Source organism: Lissotriton vulgaris, chromosome 5, assembly GCF_964263255.1.
Source record: "Lissotriton vulgaris chromosome 5, aLisVul1.2, whole genome shotgun sequence".
NCBI classification, from domain to species: Eukaryota; Metazoa; Chordata; class Amphibia; order Caudata; family Salamandridae; genus Lissotriton; species Lissotriton vulgaris.
The window spans coordinates 1053181454-1053202505 of NC_141693.1; the positions used below are offsets into that span (position 1 = coordinate 1053181454).

Sequence of the window (21052 nt, forward strand, 5' to 3'; positions counted from 1 at the left end):
GGCAATGTCAGCAGAAATCGGAAGCTTGGATGCGCGCGCAGCTGGATGACGTGTAACTGGAGGGGTGCAGGGGACTTGACATTTACACTGACGGAAAGAGACAGAAGTCTGGCATGTCAGATCAACTTGTGCTTCTATCATATCTGATATCTGATGTTTAGGAACTAAGCTATCTGGGCAGAAAGGTCTCTAGAGCAGAAGCTATTCTATACTTACTGTGAGTGCGTGTATAAGCGCCTGGGTGTCTGTATGAGAAGCGTGGGGCAAGGGGCCTTCCATGAAAGCATGGCAACGGAGGCTATGAATTACTTGCATAGAGACAGGTCGGCCCTTTAGCCCTGTAGCTGAGGAAGGATGTTTACTGAAGCTAGCAGGAAGGAATGTATTTTCGGGGAGGGAGACAGATAACTCGAAGGTTATAATCAATCTTGGCAGGCAGCAGGCTGAGCTGAGCACGGAGGGCCGCGCTAGAAGTAAGTCAGAGTTCACGGGTACGGGGGCTGCCTGGGCAGAGATTTCTCGGAGTCAGAAGCCAGAAAAGAGGTTCGGTGGCAGGGATTCAGGGCCTACTTCAGCCAGGGCTGAAAAACGTAGGAGTACACTACAAAAAGACGTTGGCATAGCATACTTAGGAACGGACCATCCAATCCATTCATGGTGGGTCTGAAAGAGGACAAGTTAACGTTGGACGCAAATGTATTTGCGTCTTCATAGCTGGTACAGGAGGGAAGTTACATGCACTTTAACTCGTACATGGAGTCGGTGGGGTACGCGCTAGGGAACATAACTTGACCATAAAATTCATATTACCTCATTCCCTCCTTGTTCCCTACGGACCCTTCATGATATATCGATCCTCATGAATCGATCAGTCTGTTCTTGTAACATTATATGTTCATCTTTCTTTCTTTGGCTATTTGAGAGACAACTGGAATGTTCAATGCACGATGTGGCACATAGTCCACAAATCGCTGGCCCACACTGCAGGCACAGGCAGCAGCTGAATACTATAACAAGGCCAATGCCTAGGAATGATAAGATCTTCCATCCCCAAGCTGTTAACGTAGTCCAGAACCAACCGGACCAAGTCCAGGTGCCTGGATTCTGATGTATCTGATTTGCAATTTTATGCAGACGGGTAATAGCTTGATAGACAGATGGTGCATTTTGTGGAATGAAAACACAGCAACTTGACCCGATGACCTTACAGGCTCCACCTCTATCTGCCAAGATGACGTCAATTACAAGACGATTTTGAAGGACAACAACCCGCATGGCAGATTGCTCCTCTGTTAAGTTACCTAAGGCGGAGGCAGTTTCATGTACTACTGCTTCAAGTGTTCTGGTTAATCTGCGTATTAATTTACTGTTTTGGACAGGTCCTAGGAAGAAAAAGAATCCTTTATTAAAATCAGTGTACTGTTCCCATGCCGTTTCTGTGTAGTCGACAAGTGGAATATCTCTTTTGGGTCTATTCGGTGCTAGATTCGTATTTCTATGGTAATCAGGGGGAGCTAGAAAAACAGGTGGCAGAAGGAATGCAATGTAACAGGTACCATCCCAATCTGGAGGTAGACGAATGTATGCGGTATGACCACAAACAAAGTAGGAATGACTGGTAGCTTTAAAGGATGATTTACCATGGTCACTGAACTCGACCACAGTAGTGCATTTACTATGACCTACGTGTACTGAACCTTTCTTGCTAACACATAATTCACCTGTGACTGGTAATACTAACATGTGGGGCAAAACTGGAGCAGCTTCGGATTCAACAGTAAGGATCATAAGGCTAATTGTGTAATTACCTAATCCATATACTTCATTTTCTAGATCAGTTCCTATTCGAGTGGGAAGTCCCTCTTTATCAGGGTAACAGACGTTGAGCAGGACTAAGTTCAAGTTTCCCCAAACCCAGCCCCCATCGAAAACAGCAGTATCAGGATCTAAGGAATTAATTATTTTAAACCATGCCCCACAGGAGCCATTGTGAGTGAACGGGTACGGAAAGAGGGGCAGAGCTCCCTTGTAATTCTGGTAGGGAGGGAGTCGGCCACATATCCAACAGTCTGTAGCATTATTTGTCTGATGGGAGTGGTGTAACATACTAATGAATGTATTGTTGCGCAGCGCAAGTCTGTAAGAGAGTTCATGTGCAGGAAGTTCACTAAAAGTGTGTTCAGCAGAGACATTGTAAGCAGATTGTTCATGCCTGAAAATAGGCCAATATATAGGTAGCAGAATGCTGGCAATAATAATTAGAATACTTAGAAAGAACATTATTAACAACGTCACTATGCAGTGACTACGCAGTGATTTGCAGTATGTGCGTTTCTTTGCTTCTCTCTCTCTCTCTCTATCTAGGGGATACATGTCAGAAACTATTTAACCGATTCACCTAGGGGAGGACTTAAACAATTAAACTGTCTGACTTGCTAGATCTGAGTTTCATTCGATATAGTTCTTGGGGAGTCTTTTCTCGTTCGGTAACGGTAAAGTCTTTCGTTTCAGCACAGTCCTTGGTGGGGGTGGACGAGTCAGAGTCCTGTTTCAGTCCGTTTTTTAGTTCATTGCAAAGTTTGATGTGACTCGTGTGGACCCACCCCTTTCTCCCCTCGATTTTCACAGCGGTCCTGGTTGTAAGGAGGACGGTCTTCGGAGACTTCCAACGGGGCTCCAGCGGACTTTTCCGGTCGAAATTCCGGACGAGTACCAGGTCCCCAGGACGGACCTCATGCGCCTTTACATCGGTGTTGTCAGGGAAGGCTGCGGCAACCTGTGAACGACATGATTGGAGTGCAGACATCAAGGAGGCAAGGTAATCTGTCAACATATTACAATCAACATCAGTGATCTTCTTCGGAATGGGCGTCCCCCACATATTCGGTGGTCTGCCAAAAACCACTTGGTACGGGGATAGCCCTGATCTAGAATGGGCGACCATTCTCATGTAGAACAGTGCCACGGGCAGGGCGACTATCCAGTCGACCCCTTTTTCCTGACAGATCTTGGCAAGGCGGATTTTTAGTGTCTGATTATGCCTTTCTACAAGGCCTGCTGCTTCGGGATGTCGGACACAGTGGAACCTCCACTGATATCCTAGCAAAAGGGAAACCTGTTTCATCAACGCGGACGAGAACGGCTGTCCGTTATCTGAATACACGACACGGGGCAAACCGTACCGTGGGAAGAATTCACGAACCAACTGTCTGGCAGTGGTCGGAGCAGTGTAGTCTGGAACTGGGTATGCTTCGGTCCAACGGGACAGAGCACAAACAATTACAAGGACATATTTAAAACCTCGACAACTATTCATCTGGATATAATCCATCTGGAGGACTTCAAAAGGGTGATCGGGAGGATGAAATCCTCCTTGCTCAACAGGGACGCTTTTACCTGGATTGAACTGACAACAGATCATGCAAGTACGCACTTTCTGTTTTGCTGCTGCTCGTAAGTGTTTGTTGTACCAGAGATTCTGTAAACTGTCTAACATCGCCTTCTCTCCTAGATGTGCCGGGCTATGTGCTGTATTTATCATGACCTGAACCATTGAGTCGGGGAGAAACCATATAGATTTTCCCTTCGTCACCCAACCTTGATCTGTCTGAATCCCTCCTAGTTCAGTCCATTTCTTTATCTCCTCTGGAGTAGCATGTGTCTGGATATCAATTACGTCTAGGGCGGGATCTCTAACTGCCATACACTTTGTTGGTACTATTGTTTTTGTTATGTCAGTAATCTGGGTGTGAGTTAGTGCTGTATGTTTTGCTGTCTGGTCTGCCAGGTCGTTACCCTGGGAAACAGAATCTGTAATTTTAGTGTGTGCCTTACACTTCATGACTGATATGCCCGAGGGCAAATGTATTGCTTCTAACAATGCTTGAATGAGGGGACCATGTTGAATTTTGGCCCCATGAGAGGTCAGAAAACCTCGTTCTTGCCAGAGGACTCCGAAATCGTGTACAACTCCGAAGGCATAACGGGAATCAGTATATATGTTAACATTTCTGTTCTTGGCTAGAATACAAGCTCGGGTCAGAGCGATGAGCTCGGCTGCTTGAGCAGACAGTGTGTCAATACGGTGTGTTTCTTTAACTTCAGTTTCAGTGGTCACGGCATACGCGGCCACTAATTCTCCTGTACTTGTTCTCATGCATGAACCGTCCACATAAAGTGTCAGGTCTGGATTTGTCAATGGGACATCTGTTAAGTCTCGTCTAGGCTTAGTCACTGCATTAATTATTTCTATACAATCATGTGGAGCTGGATCTGTCATAACTGTAGGTAACAGTGTTGCTGGGTTCAAGATACTGCAGCGTCTGATTTCTATGTGTGGCTGGAATAGTGTTAATTCATAACCTGTCAATCGTGCTATAGTCAAGTGTTGAGTCTGGGTTCTGTTTAACAAAACCTCTACAGAATGTGGAACTTGTACTGTTAACTGATGACCTAGAACAATTGAATCGCTCTGTCTGATTGCTAACGCTGTTGCTGCTACTGACTTTAAGCACGCAGGGAGTGCTTGGGCTACTGAATCCAATGTACTAGAAAAATAAGCACAAGGCTTATGTGAACCTGCTTGGTCTTGGGTGAGGACAGACAACGCTGTACCATCACGTTCTGTAACAAAAAGTGTAAACGGTTTGTTGTAACATGGTGTCGCTAAAACTGGTGCTTGACATAAGGCTTTCTTTAAGTCTTCAAAAGCTTGTGTGTGTTCCTGAGTCCAAGGGAGGGCAGTCGAAATCGCTGCCTCCTGTGTTGTTAACTGGATGAGTGGCTTGGCTAGAAATGCATACTGGGGAATCCATTGTCTGCAGTACGAGGTGAGGCCTATGAAGGCCCGCACTTCCTTTTGTGTCTGCGGTTGTGGCATATTTGCAATTAACTGAATGCGATCGGGAGTGAGCTGTCTCCCCACTTTGGACAGCAAGTGACCCAAGTACACAACTTGCTGAACACAGAATTGTAGCTTCGAAGGAGACACCTTGTGTCCCTTGTCGGCCAGAAAGTGTAGAACTGTTAATGATGCTTTTTCACATTCGGGCTCACTTCGTGCGGTGATCAGCAGATCATCGACGTATTGCAGTAAAGCGGTGTTAACTGGCATTTGAATACAATCTAGTTGTCTCTTCAGTGCTTGACTATAGATGCTGGGGCTTTCTGTGAATCCTTGAGGTGCGCGCGAAAATTTGAAACTGCGTCCATTTAAACAGAATCCGAAGAGATATTGGCTCTCTGGATCAATAGGCACGCTGAAGAAGGCGTTCTTGAGATCAATTACAGTGAAGAACGTTGCTTCTGAATCAATAGCAGTCAATAAGGATGAGATATCGGGGACCACAGGATACTGTGGGATAATGCATTTATTCAATTCTCGAAGATCAATCACCAGCCGATATACTGGCGGTGCATTGGGATCTGTACGTTTAAGAATCGGAATGATGGGCGAGTTACAGATATTGGAGTCGGTCTCGACGACCACTCCTTGGGCAATGAGCTCTTCAATGATTTTCAGTAAAGCCACTACAGCATCGGGTGGTAACTTGTATTGTCTGATTCTGGGTAATACAACACCTGCCTTGAGTGTAACGCGGTATGGTGTAATGTGCATACATCCTACATCAGTTGGGCCTTTTGCCCACAAGTAATCTGGTACATTTTTTAATCTGATATCAAACTCACGCAAAACATAATGGCCCTTGAAATCCCGCAGAAAGAGTCTAACTCCCTCCGGGGAACAGCAGATTATAGCTCCTAGAGCCTTCAATGTTTTAATTCCTAACAGATTTTCTGGACATGATTTCGTGAGTAACAGGTCTGTAACGCGTGATAATGGACCCACAGCCAGGGGAACTGGTTCTGATACTTCATTTACAATAGGCTGTCCTGAAAAACCCAGGGAAACATTCTGTGAGCCTGAGAGGGGTGCCCCTGGAACTTCATCATAAATTATTGTAGTGCGACTTGCCCCTGTGTCAATTAAAAACTTTCTGTCTTTTCCCAATACTTGACTGTGTACATAAGGACCTTCTTGATCTACAGGAATCTCAATAAGAGGCAAGCCACCTTCCCTCTCTAGGCTGTTTCATGTATATCGGGAATATTCGGGGTAAGCAGACTGGGCATACTGGTACATCTGTTGTGAAACTTGCTGAGTTGCAGCAATGGGCTGTGGCTGTGGTACTGCTACGGTCTGTGCTGTCTGTGCGGATGCATGCATAGGCTGTGTATTCTGTGTAGACTGATGCTGGTTATGGTCTTGTCTAGGCGGATGCGGTCTTTCTTTAGTTTTACCTGTCGCTATGTTATGTTTCAGAACTGGGCATTCGTGTACGTAGTGACCTGGCTGCTTGCAGTAGTTACATGTCCCTTTAACGGGAGCCGTAGTGTGACTTGTCTGGGTCGTACCTTTTCTGTGACTGTCGGATGGGACCGTCTGAGCTACTAACATTTTCATTTTCGTGTCCTTCATACGTTTCTGTTCCTGATCTTGTTCTTCTCTAATTCTGTTCTGGTGATATTGTAACATTTGTAACATCTGAGATGGCGTGTTTGCTTGCCATGTACTCTCAACCTTGTACACTCGATTTTTAACTAACGGTAGGGAATTCTCTACTAACTTTGATACAAAAAGATGTGGGTACGACTCGCTACTTGGCTGGAGGCCACTATTAATAATAAAACATTTCTCGAATCTTGAATAGAAGTCACTAGTATCTTCATCATGTTTCTGTTTACAGGACGAGATTGCATCCCAGTCCTCCTTTCTAGTTGTCAATAATCTGGGCAGGACCTGTACTATCAAACCTGGTAATGCTTTAGTTTTGTCCCCAAGGCCTAACCCTGGGACCCGTTTCTTTTCCTCTTCCTCTATTTCTGCCCAGGCAATCTTAGTGTCTCCCACCTCCCATTCCTTTTCCTTTAATTTCTCGAATATACCCGTGGGCAATAATACTTTCAACATTTTCATGATATCATCATATGTGTAGTCCCCCATTAATAACATGTCTTTAAGCTCTCTATGGAAACCTGCAGGGTCTTTATCATGGCATGGTACTAGTTTCTTCATTTCTAACAGTTCTAATTTAGTCAGAGGCGTGTGTACATACACGCGTTTCAAAATTTTATCCTCACCCATAACAGGGTGCACTTCTCGTAAGGGGTTCTGACTTTCAATGCCACCCCCGCACTGCATATGGTACATTTTCCTTTCTGGAGGTGGGGCGGGAACATATTCAGAGCTTACAAAGGTATCATATCTGTGTTGTTGTTCTAGAATTATGTGAATTAATTTAGTGCTTAGACCTCTCCATCTATCCATCAGTAGTGCTTCTAGTGTTTCGTGTAAGGGACCTGGATCAGAATAATGTTTTCTGTATTTAATGAGAAGGTGCTGAATCATGTATACACCTGCTAATTTCTGTTCGTCGGGGGAGAGGTTCAGAAATGTCTGCGCCACTGTGTCATCATTATATATGTCTGCATTTTCGGCCCATGATACAGCTGATCGGGCAAGTTCTTGTTCATCCATAGAATTGAGTACATGGTACCCAACTCGATCTCGGAGCCGTTTATCAGTTTCCTGGAACTGATGCTCAGCAGAATTCGGATTAGTTAAGGCAGAGAAGAAAACTCTCTTGCTCTCCGGACGGATACCCTTCCTAAGGTAAGTTCCCTTACCTACATATGCTATTGTTCCTATATCTCTTTCGGATTCTTCCTGTACTTCTTCCTCCTCGGAGGAAGCCTTTTCTTTCTCTTTCTGGTGTACTGCTATCACTGCTTTCTTAATCTTCTTATACATAGAGTCTATGCAATTTTGTCTGTCATGTTTTCCATCAGCTATATTTTGACCCCACTTGTTCAATGCGTCTAATTCACTCTGATCGGTTCCGGGCCTGTCTCGTTCTCTTATTAGACAATTTATGAAAAATCGTAGTATCAGTGCTTGCATGCCAACTTTCTGTTTCTCCATGGCATCCTTAATACTGTCAGAGTCCTTTCCTGTTTGAACAAACTCATATATTCTGTCTAGACGATCCTTCATTCCTGCATAGCATAACAAGCTATCAGTAGCGGATCTTAACCGTAATGATGCCAATATCATTAAATCGTCCTTTCCGGGTACTGGATCATATCTGCAGACTGACATATTTTCTTTCAATGCGTCGAGGCGGGATGAATTAGAGGAGTGGGGAGACCTGTAGGTGAGAGGACTCTGCATATCTTTGAGATTGAATCTGTGAGTTGGTGGCGGGGTCTGAGGACCCGCGGTCGCACCTCCTGAAGCGGACGCTTGTACATTACCTCCCTGTGGAGTCTGTATCTGGACTGGAATTTGTCGTTTGGGTGGATCAGGTAAACGTGGTTTCGGTAGGCCAGTTTTGAGTACGGGAAGTGGCGGGGCTGGCGGAACAGGAGAAGTTTGTTGTGGTACCGGCGGAACGTGACCTGGGGGCGGAATACCACCCCCTTCCCTGTCTGTAGGCAGGGCACGAACAGGCAGATTGGTGTAAGCTGGTGCTACATCGTCTAGATAGGAATTTAGGAATATGTCTTTAGTAGTCTTATGCATTACTTTAGTTGGAACTAATGGTGACGGCAAATTTTTCGGTATTTCTGAAATGGCGTCAGGGGTACCTTCGGCCAAAAGATACATGTTGTTCACTTGGCTATTTCGGATGCGATCTATTTGTTCTGATTTTACTCGAATTCCTTCAGTAACTAATTCGTTTTCTTGAGCCTTTTCTGATTCTTTAAGTCTGTCTTCTCTACGGAGTACTCTTTCAGCACGTTTATGTGATTCCTTACGCCAAAATTCTATGGCGTCTTTCTGAGATTGTCTGGCTTTCTTTTTCCGTAATACTTCTTCTACCTTTATGATGCACTCGGCATCCCATGTTCCGTTAACTGGCCATCGGTATCTTTCCTCTAAGTGCTTGGTATAATCGGACCATAATTCTAGATACAGGATGGCATCTATGCCATGCTTATTATACATGAAATTACCTGGAGTGTCCCTAGGGGGGATTGGAATCTCTTCCTCTAACATCCCTTTCCTAGTTCCTATCTGTTTTAACTTGTTGAAGAACGGCATTGTGCCTACTTGATACTGAAATGCTTGATCCTTGATACTTAATTTCGTCTGTAACTATTTATACAAGAAAAACACAATAATGCACAAAACAATCACATTCATACCACGACATTAATTACAAAAACATTTAAAACATAGATGATTACCCCTCTATACTAGATGTACTGCTCAACAGTACAGATACACTGTTGTAACAGTGCAGAATTTCAGAAATTCGGAATACTAGATATACTGCTAAACAGTACAGATACACTGCCTAAAAACAGTGCAGACCGGACTTGCGTACCCAAACCCGTCTAGATACGACCCAGCAATGGTACTCACCGGGAAGCACGGAAAACAGAAGGCCTCGGAAAACTCGACTGGACTCGACTCGGGGCTTCGGAAAACTTCGGAAAACTTCGGAAAACTGGTGGGCCTCTTCACACCTCGGACCCTGCTTCTTTCGGCTGGGCTCTGGTCGGGATCCTCCGCACTCCTCACCGCCTCGTCTGGGCACTGATTGCAGTCTTCGTCACCTCCGTGGGTCAGAGGGAGATGCAGGAAATCCTGCCAGTACACGTGTGTTCCATCTAACTGATGGCAGGGGACACAGTATGCAACGCGCCAACCGGCGTGTGAGGTGGGGGAGGGGTCCCTGTTCGGGCGCCAAAATGACGTAAATAATTAATTTACTCTCTTAATTTCTATGCAGATAAGTGCTTAATCAATAATAACTCAATCAGAATGAAGGAAAACAGAGTCCGTGGTGTAAGAGTTTCTAAGGGTTTTATTCCTCATAAAGGAATCAGGATATCATGTTCTGACCACCACACAGGGTGTCAGAAGGGATAGAGCGCTCCATTTTATTAACAGTACGTAGCTTATATACTTATTTCATTCCATAAGTAACAGTGCAAGAGGCGTAACAGCTGAGAGAAGACAAGATAACAATATTACACGTGGTACATGTGCGTAATCAAGGGGCGTGAACTAGAGGTGTGTTCTGGAAACGTCACTGATAGGTGACACAAAGGGGTGGCACTAACAGAAAATGTGGCAATGTCAGCAGAAATCGGAAGCTTGGATGCGCGCGCAGCTGGATGACGTGTAACTGGAGGGGTGCAGGGGACTTGACATTTACACTGACGGAAAGAGACAGAAGTCTGGCATGTCAGATCAACTTGTGCTTCTATCATATCTGATATCTGATGTTTAGGAACTAAGCTATCTGGGCAGAAAGGTCTCTAGAGCAGAAGCTATTCTATACTTACTGTGAGTGCGTGTATAAGCGCCTGGGTGTCTGTATGAGAAGCGTGGGGCAAGGGGCCTTCCATGAAAGCATGGCAACGGAGGCTATGAATTACTTGCATAGAGACAGGTCGGCCCTTTAGCCCTGTAGCTGAGGAAGGATGTTTACTGAAGCTAGCAGGAAGGAATGTATTTTCGGGGAGGGAGACAGATAACTCGAAGGTTATAATCAATCTTGGCAGGCAGCAGGCTGAGCTGAGCACGGAGGGCCGCGCTAGAAGTAAGTCAGAGTTCACGGGTACGGGGGCTGCCTGGGCAGAGATTTCTCGGAGTCAGAAGCCAGAAAAGAGGTTCGGTGGCAGGGATTCAGGGCCTACTTCAGCCAGGGCTGAAAAACGTAGGAGTACACTACAAAAAGACGTTGGCATAGCATACTTAGGAACGGACCATCCAATCCATTCATGGTGGGTCTGAAAGAGGACAAGTTAACGTTGGACGCAAATGTATTTGCGTCTTCATAGCTGGTACAGGAGGGAAGTTACATGCACTTTAACTCGTACATGGAGTCGGTGGGGTACGCGCTAGGGAACATAACTTGACCATAAAATTCATATTACCTCAACACCCTCGAATGGTCTTCGGTAGTATTGTTTCCTGTAGAATTCTATTTCCTGCTTATAAAGCGCATGTCTCGGTCAGTATCAGCAAAGTGGTATGTACATGTGAAAGTCGGAGAGTTGGAGGCGGTTAAGGAAATGCAGAACATTCTGCAAAAGTAATGGGAAACCATTTTTATCTTGAAACTGTTTTTAACCGACAGTCTTTTATTCCTAATCATAGATGAGTGGGAGTAATACAGGGACTGGAGCAGCAGCGCCTCAGTTTGGATTGGTGTGGCAGGCAGGAGAAAGTCAGGAGAGGGAGGAGAGGGAGGAGGGGGAACTGCTTGCGAAATGCTTGCGAAATGAAATTAAAAGCGGCCGGGCGGGAAATGCTCTCGGTAGCATTCGTTTGAAGTGTGAAGCAGGGGGCGGGAGCAGCCTTTGATGTGCGGATAATTAGGGGAGGAGCAGCCAGGAGATCCAAGCTGGGTAACAGATGGCTGGCGATTTGGTGCTGTGCACGCGCATTTTAGGTCAATGCGCTTGCGCATTGACCTAAAAGCCACGGGCACAGCACCAAATCGCCACAGTAAGGTAAGCTTTGTTTAAAGCCCTATAGTCTCGCCAGCTCGATGCGCATGCGCATCGAATAGCGAGACCTAAAAATCAGCCTAATTTTAATCTTCATTCTTTTGCTTTTCACGGTTGCATTCTTGGGCCAATACTTTCTCGGGCAATACATTTGTGGGTTTCCATATTAACTAGAAAAATTATGGGAATGCAAGCTGGTAGGTTTCACAATTTTAATGACTTCCAATTGTATGTCAGTGACCGCAAAATACACGTTTTGCAAAAAAGTCCTCAGAATCATCTGGTAATCCAAAATTTGTGGTGGAACAAATGTCCCATATCCCTTATTCAGATTCTTGGGTACAGTTTAAAAAAATAAAGAGCTTTCATTCATTGCCAATTTCTATTTATTACATTTTTTGCTCGCATGTTTGGTGCACAGTGAAAAAGCATTGTTAACCATGGCTTCATTGCTGGCTGTCGGTATTGTGGGTTTTAAACACATTTGAAAAATCTATGCATGCTGCTACAGGAAGGGCCTTTCCGGAGTAATGTTATATTATTTTTTAGGAACTACCTTTTGTGCAAACATTTACAGGTGAAGACCTTGTAACCCTTTGTTTTTTTCCTACAAATCTGTTCTCCAGCAAGGAGCAACACACTGGGCTTTTTTCTTAGCCGTCTACAAAATCTAAAGAGCATCTGGCTCTTTGCTGCAGCGCTGACATACAGTTCTGTCCTCCTGCAAGTACCCAGGTGCAATTTGGATTTTTCTTTAGGCTTAGAAAAAAATCCAAACAGTGGCAAGTGTGCCTATGCCCCAGGAAGGAGCTGTAAATTGCTTAGATTTGTTTCGCAGGCCCAAGAAAAAAATCCAAATCGCATTTATTTTCTCGGGTTCCAGACATATTGGTTTATGCCCAAGGAAGGAGGCATGCACTTATTTGACTTTCCCTAGCCTAAGAAATAATGCAACCAACATCCGGCTCCTTGCTGGACACATAAATGCTTTTTTGTGTCCTAGCAAGGAATGACAGTCTGTTTGGATTTTTTCTTACCCTAAACAGTTTCTAGCCATTTTCTGTGGGACAGACTCACAGTGCTCATCTTAAGCAGAAAATCATTGTGAAATTAAGGGGTTTTGTGAAACCTAATTAGGAAGACGTGATTGGAAGGGGAGGGACTATGAATAATACTAGTAGTTCCCCTTTCAGTGCCTACATCCTGGTTCAGTTTATCTTTTGGGGTGGTAGTCGCAGGGCTGCTCCTTCTGCCCTATCTCTCACCTCCCTCCCACAGACAGGAAAGAGTGGATTTAGGTTGTGGACATGATTAGGGAGGAGCTGAAGTGCCTGCCATTAGCCCCTCCCACAGCCGTGCCCACCTCCTCCATCCTTCAATAAAGTTACCCACAAGTGAGCACTGGGCTGTTATGCGTACATTAGTAATGTCTAATTATTGTGTAAATGGAAAATATGTAAAAGGACTATAAACAGATTTAAACAAAATAAAAAGTGAGCACCGGGCCGTTGCATCCAGGAGTTTCCCAATACCCTGAATGTATTTGGCATTGACAAACTCCCTCCCATCACCCCATGAGGAAATAGAGGTTGTCCCCAATAAAAAACAGACTCCAAGTCAGCGGTTGGGAAAAAACTATGATGAACAATTATGTCATATTTTTAAATACTTCATACCCCTTTCATAATATGTATGCCCGTCATTAAGGCAGTGACAGTGGAATAGTACAAACTGAATTCCTTTACATTGTTTGTATGCAGCAGTAAAAGCATAATTATGTATGAAACGGGAAATATTATCAGATAGCCTGACTTCTAGCCCCTTTCACTTGGTTTACCTCCTCGCTCTGTACTCTTCCCCCTTTGTAAACCTCTGTCCCCTATGTGCTCGCTGTCCAGCGCTCCTTTGCTAGATATCTAAGTTTGTGCTTTAGAAATATCAAAACATACATTTATATTTGTCTCTTTGTAGTCTGTTTATCATATTCAGCGAAACGAAGAATTGATGGACAGAATGTTGACCAATGTCATACATTCACCCCAGTTCAGACATCTTGGACTAAATCCATGTTGATTTGTGCCCCATGCTATTCCACTTTGAACCCAGCCAAATGCAAATCAGTCTTGGACCTGCTCCCCATGGAAACAGTCCAGCCCGAAATGACAGGCAGGTCCTCCCTGGACTGGAACAAGCATCCTGGGATCGGTTTTGGTGTTTTACCCCTCATCAGCCAGGCTAGCTTGACTTCAGTCGCATGGAGAGTACAGGACCCACGTTTGGGCATGCCCGTCCCACTCTGGGTAATAAATGCAAATCATATACAGCATCTGTTGCACTGCAATCGTCTATTTCAATAGAGGTTGTTTTAGCTGAATGTTCCATTGTGTATGTTCTATAGATATATTGTTTTCAAAGAATCGATTACTGTGAAAGAATCCAGATATGCCTTTAGAGCCCTCATGGTATCAAACAATAGGGATAAATATCGGGAGGTTGATATCCAAACAATGGATCATGACATTCCCGTTTTGATACAGTGTGATGTGTAGACCACATTTCTGATCACAGCAACCTAAGATAGAACTTTTTGGAGTAAGGATGTTTGTGTTCTCTGAGATTAAGAAAAGACAGTAAGAGTATCCAGAGGGCATGTCTGTAGTAAAATGGATTAAGCCAGTTTTAATGAACTTCAGTCTGTGATTATGGTGTTGGTCACAGTGAAGATTTCTGTGCTGAACCTTATAGCTAGATGTTTGTGGTATTTGAGAATAGTTGTGGATAGGCCAGAGGTCAGTAATATCATAGTTCTGGATAGGCCAGAGGTCAGTAATATCATAGTTGTGTATAGGCCAGAGGTCAGTAATATCATAGTTGTGGATAGGCCAGAGATCAGTAATATCATAGTTGTGGATAGGCCAGAGATCAGTAATATCATAGTTGTGTATAGGCCAGAGGTCAGTAATATCATAGTTGTGTATAGGCCAGAGGTCAGTAATATCATAGTTGTGGATAGGCCAGAGATCAGTAATATCATAGTTGTGGATAGGCCATAGATTGAGCGCTGGGATGCCTATTGGTAACCAGGCGCTATACAAAACTCAGAATAATAATAGTTGTGGATAGGCCAGATGTCAGTAATATCATAGTTGCGGATAGGCCAGAGGTCAGTAATATCATAGTTGTGTATAGGCCAGAGGTCAGTAATATCATAGTTGTGTATAGGCCAGAGGTCAGTAATATCATAGTTGTGGATAGGCCAGAGATCAGTAATATCATAGTTGTGGATAGGCCATAGTTTGAGCGCTGGGATGCCTATTGGTAACCAGGCGCTATACAAAACTCAGAATAATAATAGTTGTGGATAGGCCAGATGTCAGTAATATCATAGTTGCGGATAGGCCAGAGGTCAGTAATATCATAGTTGTGGATAGGCCAGAGATCAGTAATATCATAGGTTTGGCTAGGCCAGAGGTCAGTTATATCATAGTTTTGGCCAGGCCAGAGGTCAGTAATATCATAGTTGTGGATAGGCCAGAGGTCAGTAATATCATAGGTTTGGCTAGGCCAGAGGTCAGTTATATCATAGTTTTGGCCAGGCCAGAGGTCAGTAATATCATAGTTTTGGCCAGGCCAGAGGTCAGTAATATCATAGTTGTGGATAGGCCAGAGGTCAGTAATATCATAGTTGTGGATAGGCCAGTTGTGGATAAGCCAGAGGTCAGCAATATCATAGTTTTGGATAGACCAGAGGTCGGTTATATCATAGTTTTGGATAGGCCAGAGGTCAGCAATATCATAGTTTTTGATAGGCCAAAGGTCAGCAATACCAGAGTTTTGGATAGTCAGAGGTCAGTAGGGTCAGCACAGTGTTATTACAGAGCCATGCAGCCTGATTTCACACAATACTAGCTTTGTTTTCGAATTGGTGACCACTATAAGGTCAAACAAATGTGTATGCCTCTGGTATTGAGGACCAGATGTTATATGGGACAGCTACAGTATGCCCCTATGGAGTATCATTTAATGCAAAGAGAGAGCACAGTAGTGAAATGTAGATGTAAAAGATGAGCATCACACAACATTACATTTGGTTAAAGAACATTGAGGTGCACAATCATCCATAGTGCTAAGTATTCACATAGTTATAACACATTTAGATCAAAATCCCTTTCAGGATCAACATTACTCATGAGTGGGAGTGTGGATATACTTTCAAAGACGCTAAGTGCATTTAGGCGCAAAAAACGTAAAGAACTGCAAAATCATTATTGTCGCAGCATCATCAGAAGTGCTGGAAAACCTTTAGGATCACAAATGCTCCTCCATTACACTTTATGGGTGCATCACTTGGGGACAGTCTTTAGACATCCGGACTCACGCATGTAAAAGCCAATAGTTAACCATGAGCCTGAAATACTCTTCTGTTCCCATCAAAATGCTAATGACACTTTGTTCAAGCAGTGGCTGGAATGGGGCTGTCCCAAAGGTACTCTGTGTGTTTATTGTAGTCAAGAACATGACCTCAGAGAGAGACCCCGGGATTCTTTGGAGTCAGACCTAAAAATGGCATTTGTAACAAGTGCATAGATGCCACAAGTTACACTGGAGAACTTTCATTTATGTCATGTACATAGTAATCCCTAGAAATGTAGTACAGTTGGGAGCAGTGAGGGGAACACCTTTGACTTCCCTTTCCTTGTGTCACTACTGACAGCCCGTGCAGTTTTAGACTTTTATATAAATTGAAGTCTATTTGACTTGCTTTTCTCGCAACCCGTAAAGCGCTGTACAATTGTTACTTTTTATCTAGTGAAAAATCTACCTTTCAAAAAAGCATGCATACGTGTCCTTGGACCTTTTCATTTTGTTTTATCGCAAACGTGCATCTTGTATGCTTCGAGCGGGGGTAAGTCTGTCTGTGTAGACGTTTTATAACTTAATCTTACAACGCAGTGTGCTTTCGAATGTTCCTTCTGTAGTGACCGAGCAGCAGTGCTGTCTCCCCTCCTCCCCTTGTCTACCCATGAAGCAGAGCGTGACCCCGCCGCTCCGTGCGTGCCGCGCGCGCTTGGACATTAAACAATGCGCTATTGTGTGTTTTTAGCAGCCAAAAAATGTCTGTAATAACCGCTTTGTGGTTTCTTTTACCAGGACTGTCCCAGCTGTAGTGTTCTGGCAGTGGGTGAACCAGTCTTTCAATGCTTTGGTGAACTACACCAACCGGAATGCGGCCTCTCCGATCACAGTGACGTAAGTGAAAGGTTGTTTGCACCATCTACCCCCGTCCCCCCCTGGGACCGTTGCCACCCTTTTCCGCAGGTCTAGAGAATGGCCTGATATTTCAGCCAATAACTTTGACTGCATAGTATTTCTGTTTATATTTCACGTGCTTCTACGTATCTCACAGTGGGGGGAAATGAAGGGCCATTAAGTGGTTCATTTTGAACTACAACTCTTCACTGCGCTGCACGAACACCTATATATTTCAGGGTAACATAATAGGTCTGCAGCTTGCTGGCTTACTTGCTGCCCGTTATGCTGACTGGCCTCTAGGACAGCAACGAAGGACCGCCCTTTCTGTCTGACTTGGGCATGTTTCGGTACAGTGCCCCAGCTGTGGTTTAGGGTCTTCATTTCTGTTTCCACAGTCCACCTCCAGGTGTTCTTTGGCCTACTTCTCTTCCGTTTGCCTTCTGGGGTCCAGTGGAGAGCTGTTCTTGTGATGCATGCTTGTTCTCTTCTGATGGTGTGTCCTATCCATGTCTGTCTTTTTCTCATAACGATCGTTTCCATGCTTTCTTGCTTGCATCTGATGAGCAGTTTCTGGTTAAAGATGATGTGCGGCCAGAACATGCAGAAGATTCTTCTCAGGCAACTTGTGTGGACAGCTTATAATTTGGTGATTTCGCTCATCCTCATCTGGCAGATTTCTGCTCCATGCATGAGTGTGGACAGATTGCCGCTCTGGTAGAGCCTCAGCTTGGTGTTGGGGCTGTACTGGGATGCCCTCCACACATTGTTCACCCTCCTGCTCAGCAGCACAATACCATAAAAACACACAATATACAAATGCAACTCACCATCACGAGATACTTTATAAATACATGAATGAAAATTATTTTGAAAAGCAAACAATATTACCATTGAGACCTTACGAGCATCACACATTTTACATACTTTCCAACAGCATAATTACAATACAGGGCAGCATTTGAAAATGCAAAGAAGCTGCCCTGCAGTTATCAGAGTGTGGCTCGTGCAACAACGGTTCATGGTAATGTTTTCGTGTCAAATAAAAAGATCACAAAGGAGCACAACATGCATCTTTGACTCAATAGAACCGCTGACACATAGACATAGTGGACAAATTAGCAGCAGTCTAACCTTTTACAGTGGCTCAGTACCTGGCTAGAAGTACCATCGAAACTAGGAACTCTATCCAGATAACGTTGAAAACCTTTATGACTGATGATTGGCCAGCAGGCTCTTCCGGGCTGTTTCTTTAGTTCAGAATCTTCTCTTTTGTTTACTCTTAAATCAAAATAAGATTTATTTACACTGAGCTTATCCACATACATCAGCAACTCATTAAAAAAAAAAAGTTCTGGTTTGCCAGCCTCAATACACTGTTTTTTTACATACTTAACCATAGGAAATTGTTGATGCAGTTTCATTTAACAGAATTAAGACATTGTTTTGCCTGAAATTCTAGGTCTAAAACTCTGCTCTCCTGAGGGGACCTGTATGTATCTGTATAATGGCCAAGAAGCAGGGGTGTCCAATCACCTTCCTTAGCCTCCTACAGCAGTCTGTCTGCTTAATCGACTCCAAAGACCAGATTGTTATAGGGGGAGATCTCAATATGATTATGAACCTATGTATGGCTATGACATGATTCACGAAGATGAAGACGAGAGCTGGGAAGGAGAGTGGTCATTATCCCCTACATGCTAAACTTTTGTGTCATTGGTCCAATCCACCCTGCATTCTAGCACCCTCACCAATAACGGTGAATAATCACGTGTCTATTAATTCCCCTCTGTTAGAGGGAACGAAGATACCCTTACTTAGGTTTATAATGCTTTTGTGGCAGTTTTATTAGATCCAGCCACTCTGGGTCTTTCCAAGATTCCTATAACAGATGCACACACCAAGCTGGTAACCTCTCTGAAACTGATTCTGACTGAACCCTTCTCAATAAAACCTCCAGTCTGGTCGCATAGCCCTGAAAGTAATCTTTGGTATATTAGCGGTTGCCATGATGCTAAAAAAGCCTTAATAACTGCATTAAAAAACAAAAGTTTGCAGGAGGTTTGCACATTAAGGGGCTTTTATAAGAAAACAAATAGATCAGCTAGGAGAGGATGGGAGGATGCCTGCTGGGGTGACTGCTAAAATGGGGGAATAGTGCATTATTCTAGAAAATACTTGCCAACTCCCAGATTGACTGCCATCTGAACCCAGGGGTTTGGGTGGACTATATTACCCGCTTTTATGAACAGCTCGCTACTGAGCTGACAGCACTATCTGCCACACCACCACAGTACACCTCTTCTGATCCCTACTTTTCCTTTGAGGATACTAGAATCGCAATCACCTCAATTAAACAGGGCAAAGCTCCAGGTCCAGACAAAATTCCTGGCGACTTGTTTGGCCATGATTTGTCTGTATGAGCCCCATACATCCACTGTCTGACCAGTGCCATAGCTGCAGGTGCCCTTATTCCTGATAGATGGAAAGGGCGGAAATCATTCCCATTTTCAAAAAGTGGGATTAGGGGCTTCCTGCAAACTATAGGCCTATCAGCCTCCTGGATTCTCTCTAGAAGATGTATGCCAGACAATTGTTAAATAAACCCAATGATTGGATTGAGGGTACTGAAATTCTGACCCTATACCAAGCGGGATTCAGACCTAAAGTTAGCACCATTACTCAAGTCTTAAGGCTGTTGCTCATCCAAAGGAAATACACCAGACTTAGTGTAGGACACTATCAAAAACCATATGGGGAGTGAAGAGATAGTGCTCGGAAGAGCATAAGAGATGGATATATCCTCCTCTAGTCAATAGGTTAACTAACACAGGGATCTTCCCTTATGGAAAAGAAAGGTAGTGTTCCCCCAGACCTAGTGTGTCTCCTACAGTGGTGGAAACACAGCGTTGTTAAAATACCCCTCATCCACCAAAAGGACCCTTGGTGGCATATTTCATCAACAGGGTCTTCCCGCCCTGCTGCAGGACAGGGCGTGCTGCGACCTACGACTACTCGGGAGCACTGATTATCTAACAATACAATGTGTGGTGTAGGAGTGTGAGTGGAAGGTTCAGAAGTAAGTGAAAGTGGTGTATAATTAAAGAATTCCTGGCTCTGCCGAAAAATAAACTTTAATGATCCTTTGAGCTTATTTTGTTAAAAATGGGGAATAAGACGGAGGTACTAGGCGTTAATGGGCAGTATTTCCTGGGTCGACATGTTTCGAAGCCCTCCCCTGGCTTCTTATCAGTACCTAAAAAGGTCCCTTCTAAACTAAAAAATCCAAGAATAAAATGTGATATTATTAGGTAAATACTATGTAGTGCATATAACAATCTACATGCACTGTATACTGCACCCCAGTAGGTATTTTGGCTGTTAAGGCTCTGGTAGAAAAAAACATAATTAAACAATAAAAATACATAACCCATACACCCTACATCATTTGTGGTGGTGACCTGTAAGGAAAAGTGACATATTTTTGTGCGTGATATATTTTTCTCTTATTCCTATCCATTACGTTTTGTAACTGGTGCTGTGTTATGCCGGCGAAATGAGACAGTACAATACATGAACAAAAAATGAACAAAAACCACACACTCAATTGCAAGGGACCGCATAATTTGTATGTCCACTTAGTATATTACCATGAGTCCCTTTTGTATACATCCAAAATTCACTTTCAAATGGGATGTCAAAAAAACCTGTTCAATAGGTTGTTTTATGTACTTCTAATTAGGCCATTTAATGCATCATGAGCCAGCAAAACGAGAGGATAGGAGCACCTGTAGTCAGACACTGGAAAATAGAAAAACTGAACTGCTGCCATTGGTTTTGAACTCCAATATCCTGTCCCAGCAGCGTTTCTCTACTCTTAACCTAATAATATCACACGTACTTACATTATCAAGGTTACCTCCTCGCCTGGACAATACCTCATTGTGGCTCTGTGGAGCACTAAGCCTGCGTGAGGTGTCCCTTTTTAAGTTGTGTGCAATTAGTGTTTTTCGCGCCAAACCTGCACTAATCGGTTGGTAACACTAGACAGTTGTGGTTAGACAATGATCCCCTTGATCGTACCCATTCCAATCCTCACTTCCTGTTCTGGTCCGATAGTTGGGGAAAGGCTAGTGTGTCGTTTTTCAGGGGTGGAGTCACAACAGGAGTGAGCCTCACTTCCTGTTGCGGCATATCTTCTATCAGAAAAGCTGGTGTGCGAGTTTATAACCCAGTGTTTGCTCAGTGAAGAAAGACTGCCCCCGATAGGGGAAAG

General features: G+C 44.0%; 1 protein-coding gene across 5 annotated transcripts in view; it reads left to right on the forward strand.

Annotated features, from left to right (window-relative positions):
* SFXN2 (sideroflexin 2) overlaps positions 1–21052 on the forward strand; it is a 241615-nt gene that overhangs the window by 135285 nt on the left and 85278 nt on the right. For all 5 annotated transcript variants that reach the window (XM_086922699.1, XM_086922700.1, XM_086922698.1 and 2 more), the window contains exon 4: positions 16678–16776. In XM_086922699.1, the coding sequence (XP_086778825.1) occupies positions 16678–16776 (99 nt within the window). The remainder of the gene's footprint in view (positions 1–16677; positions 16777–21052) is intronic.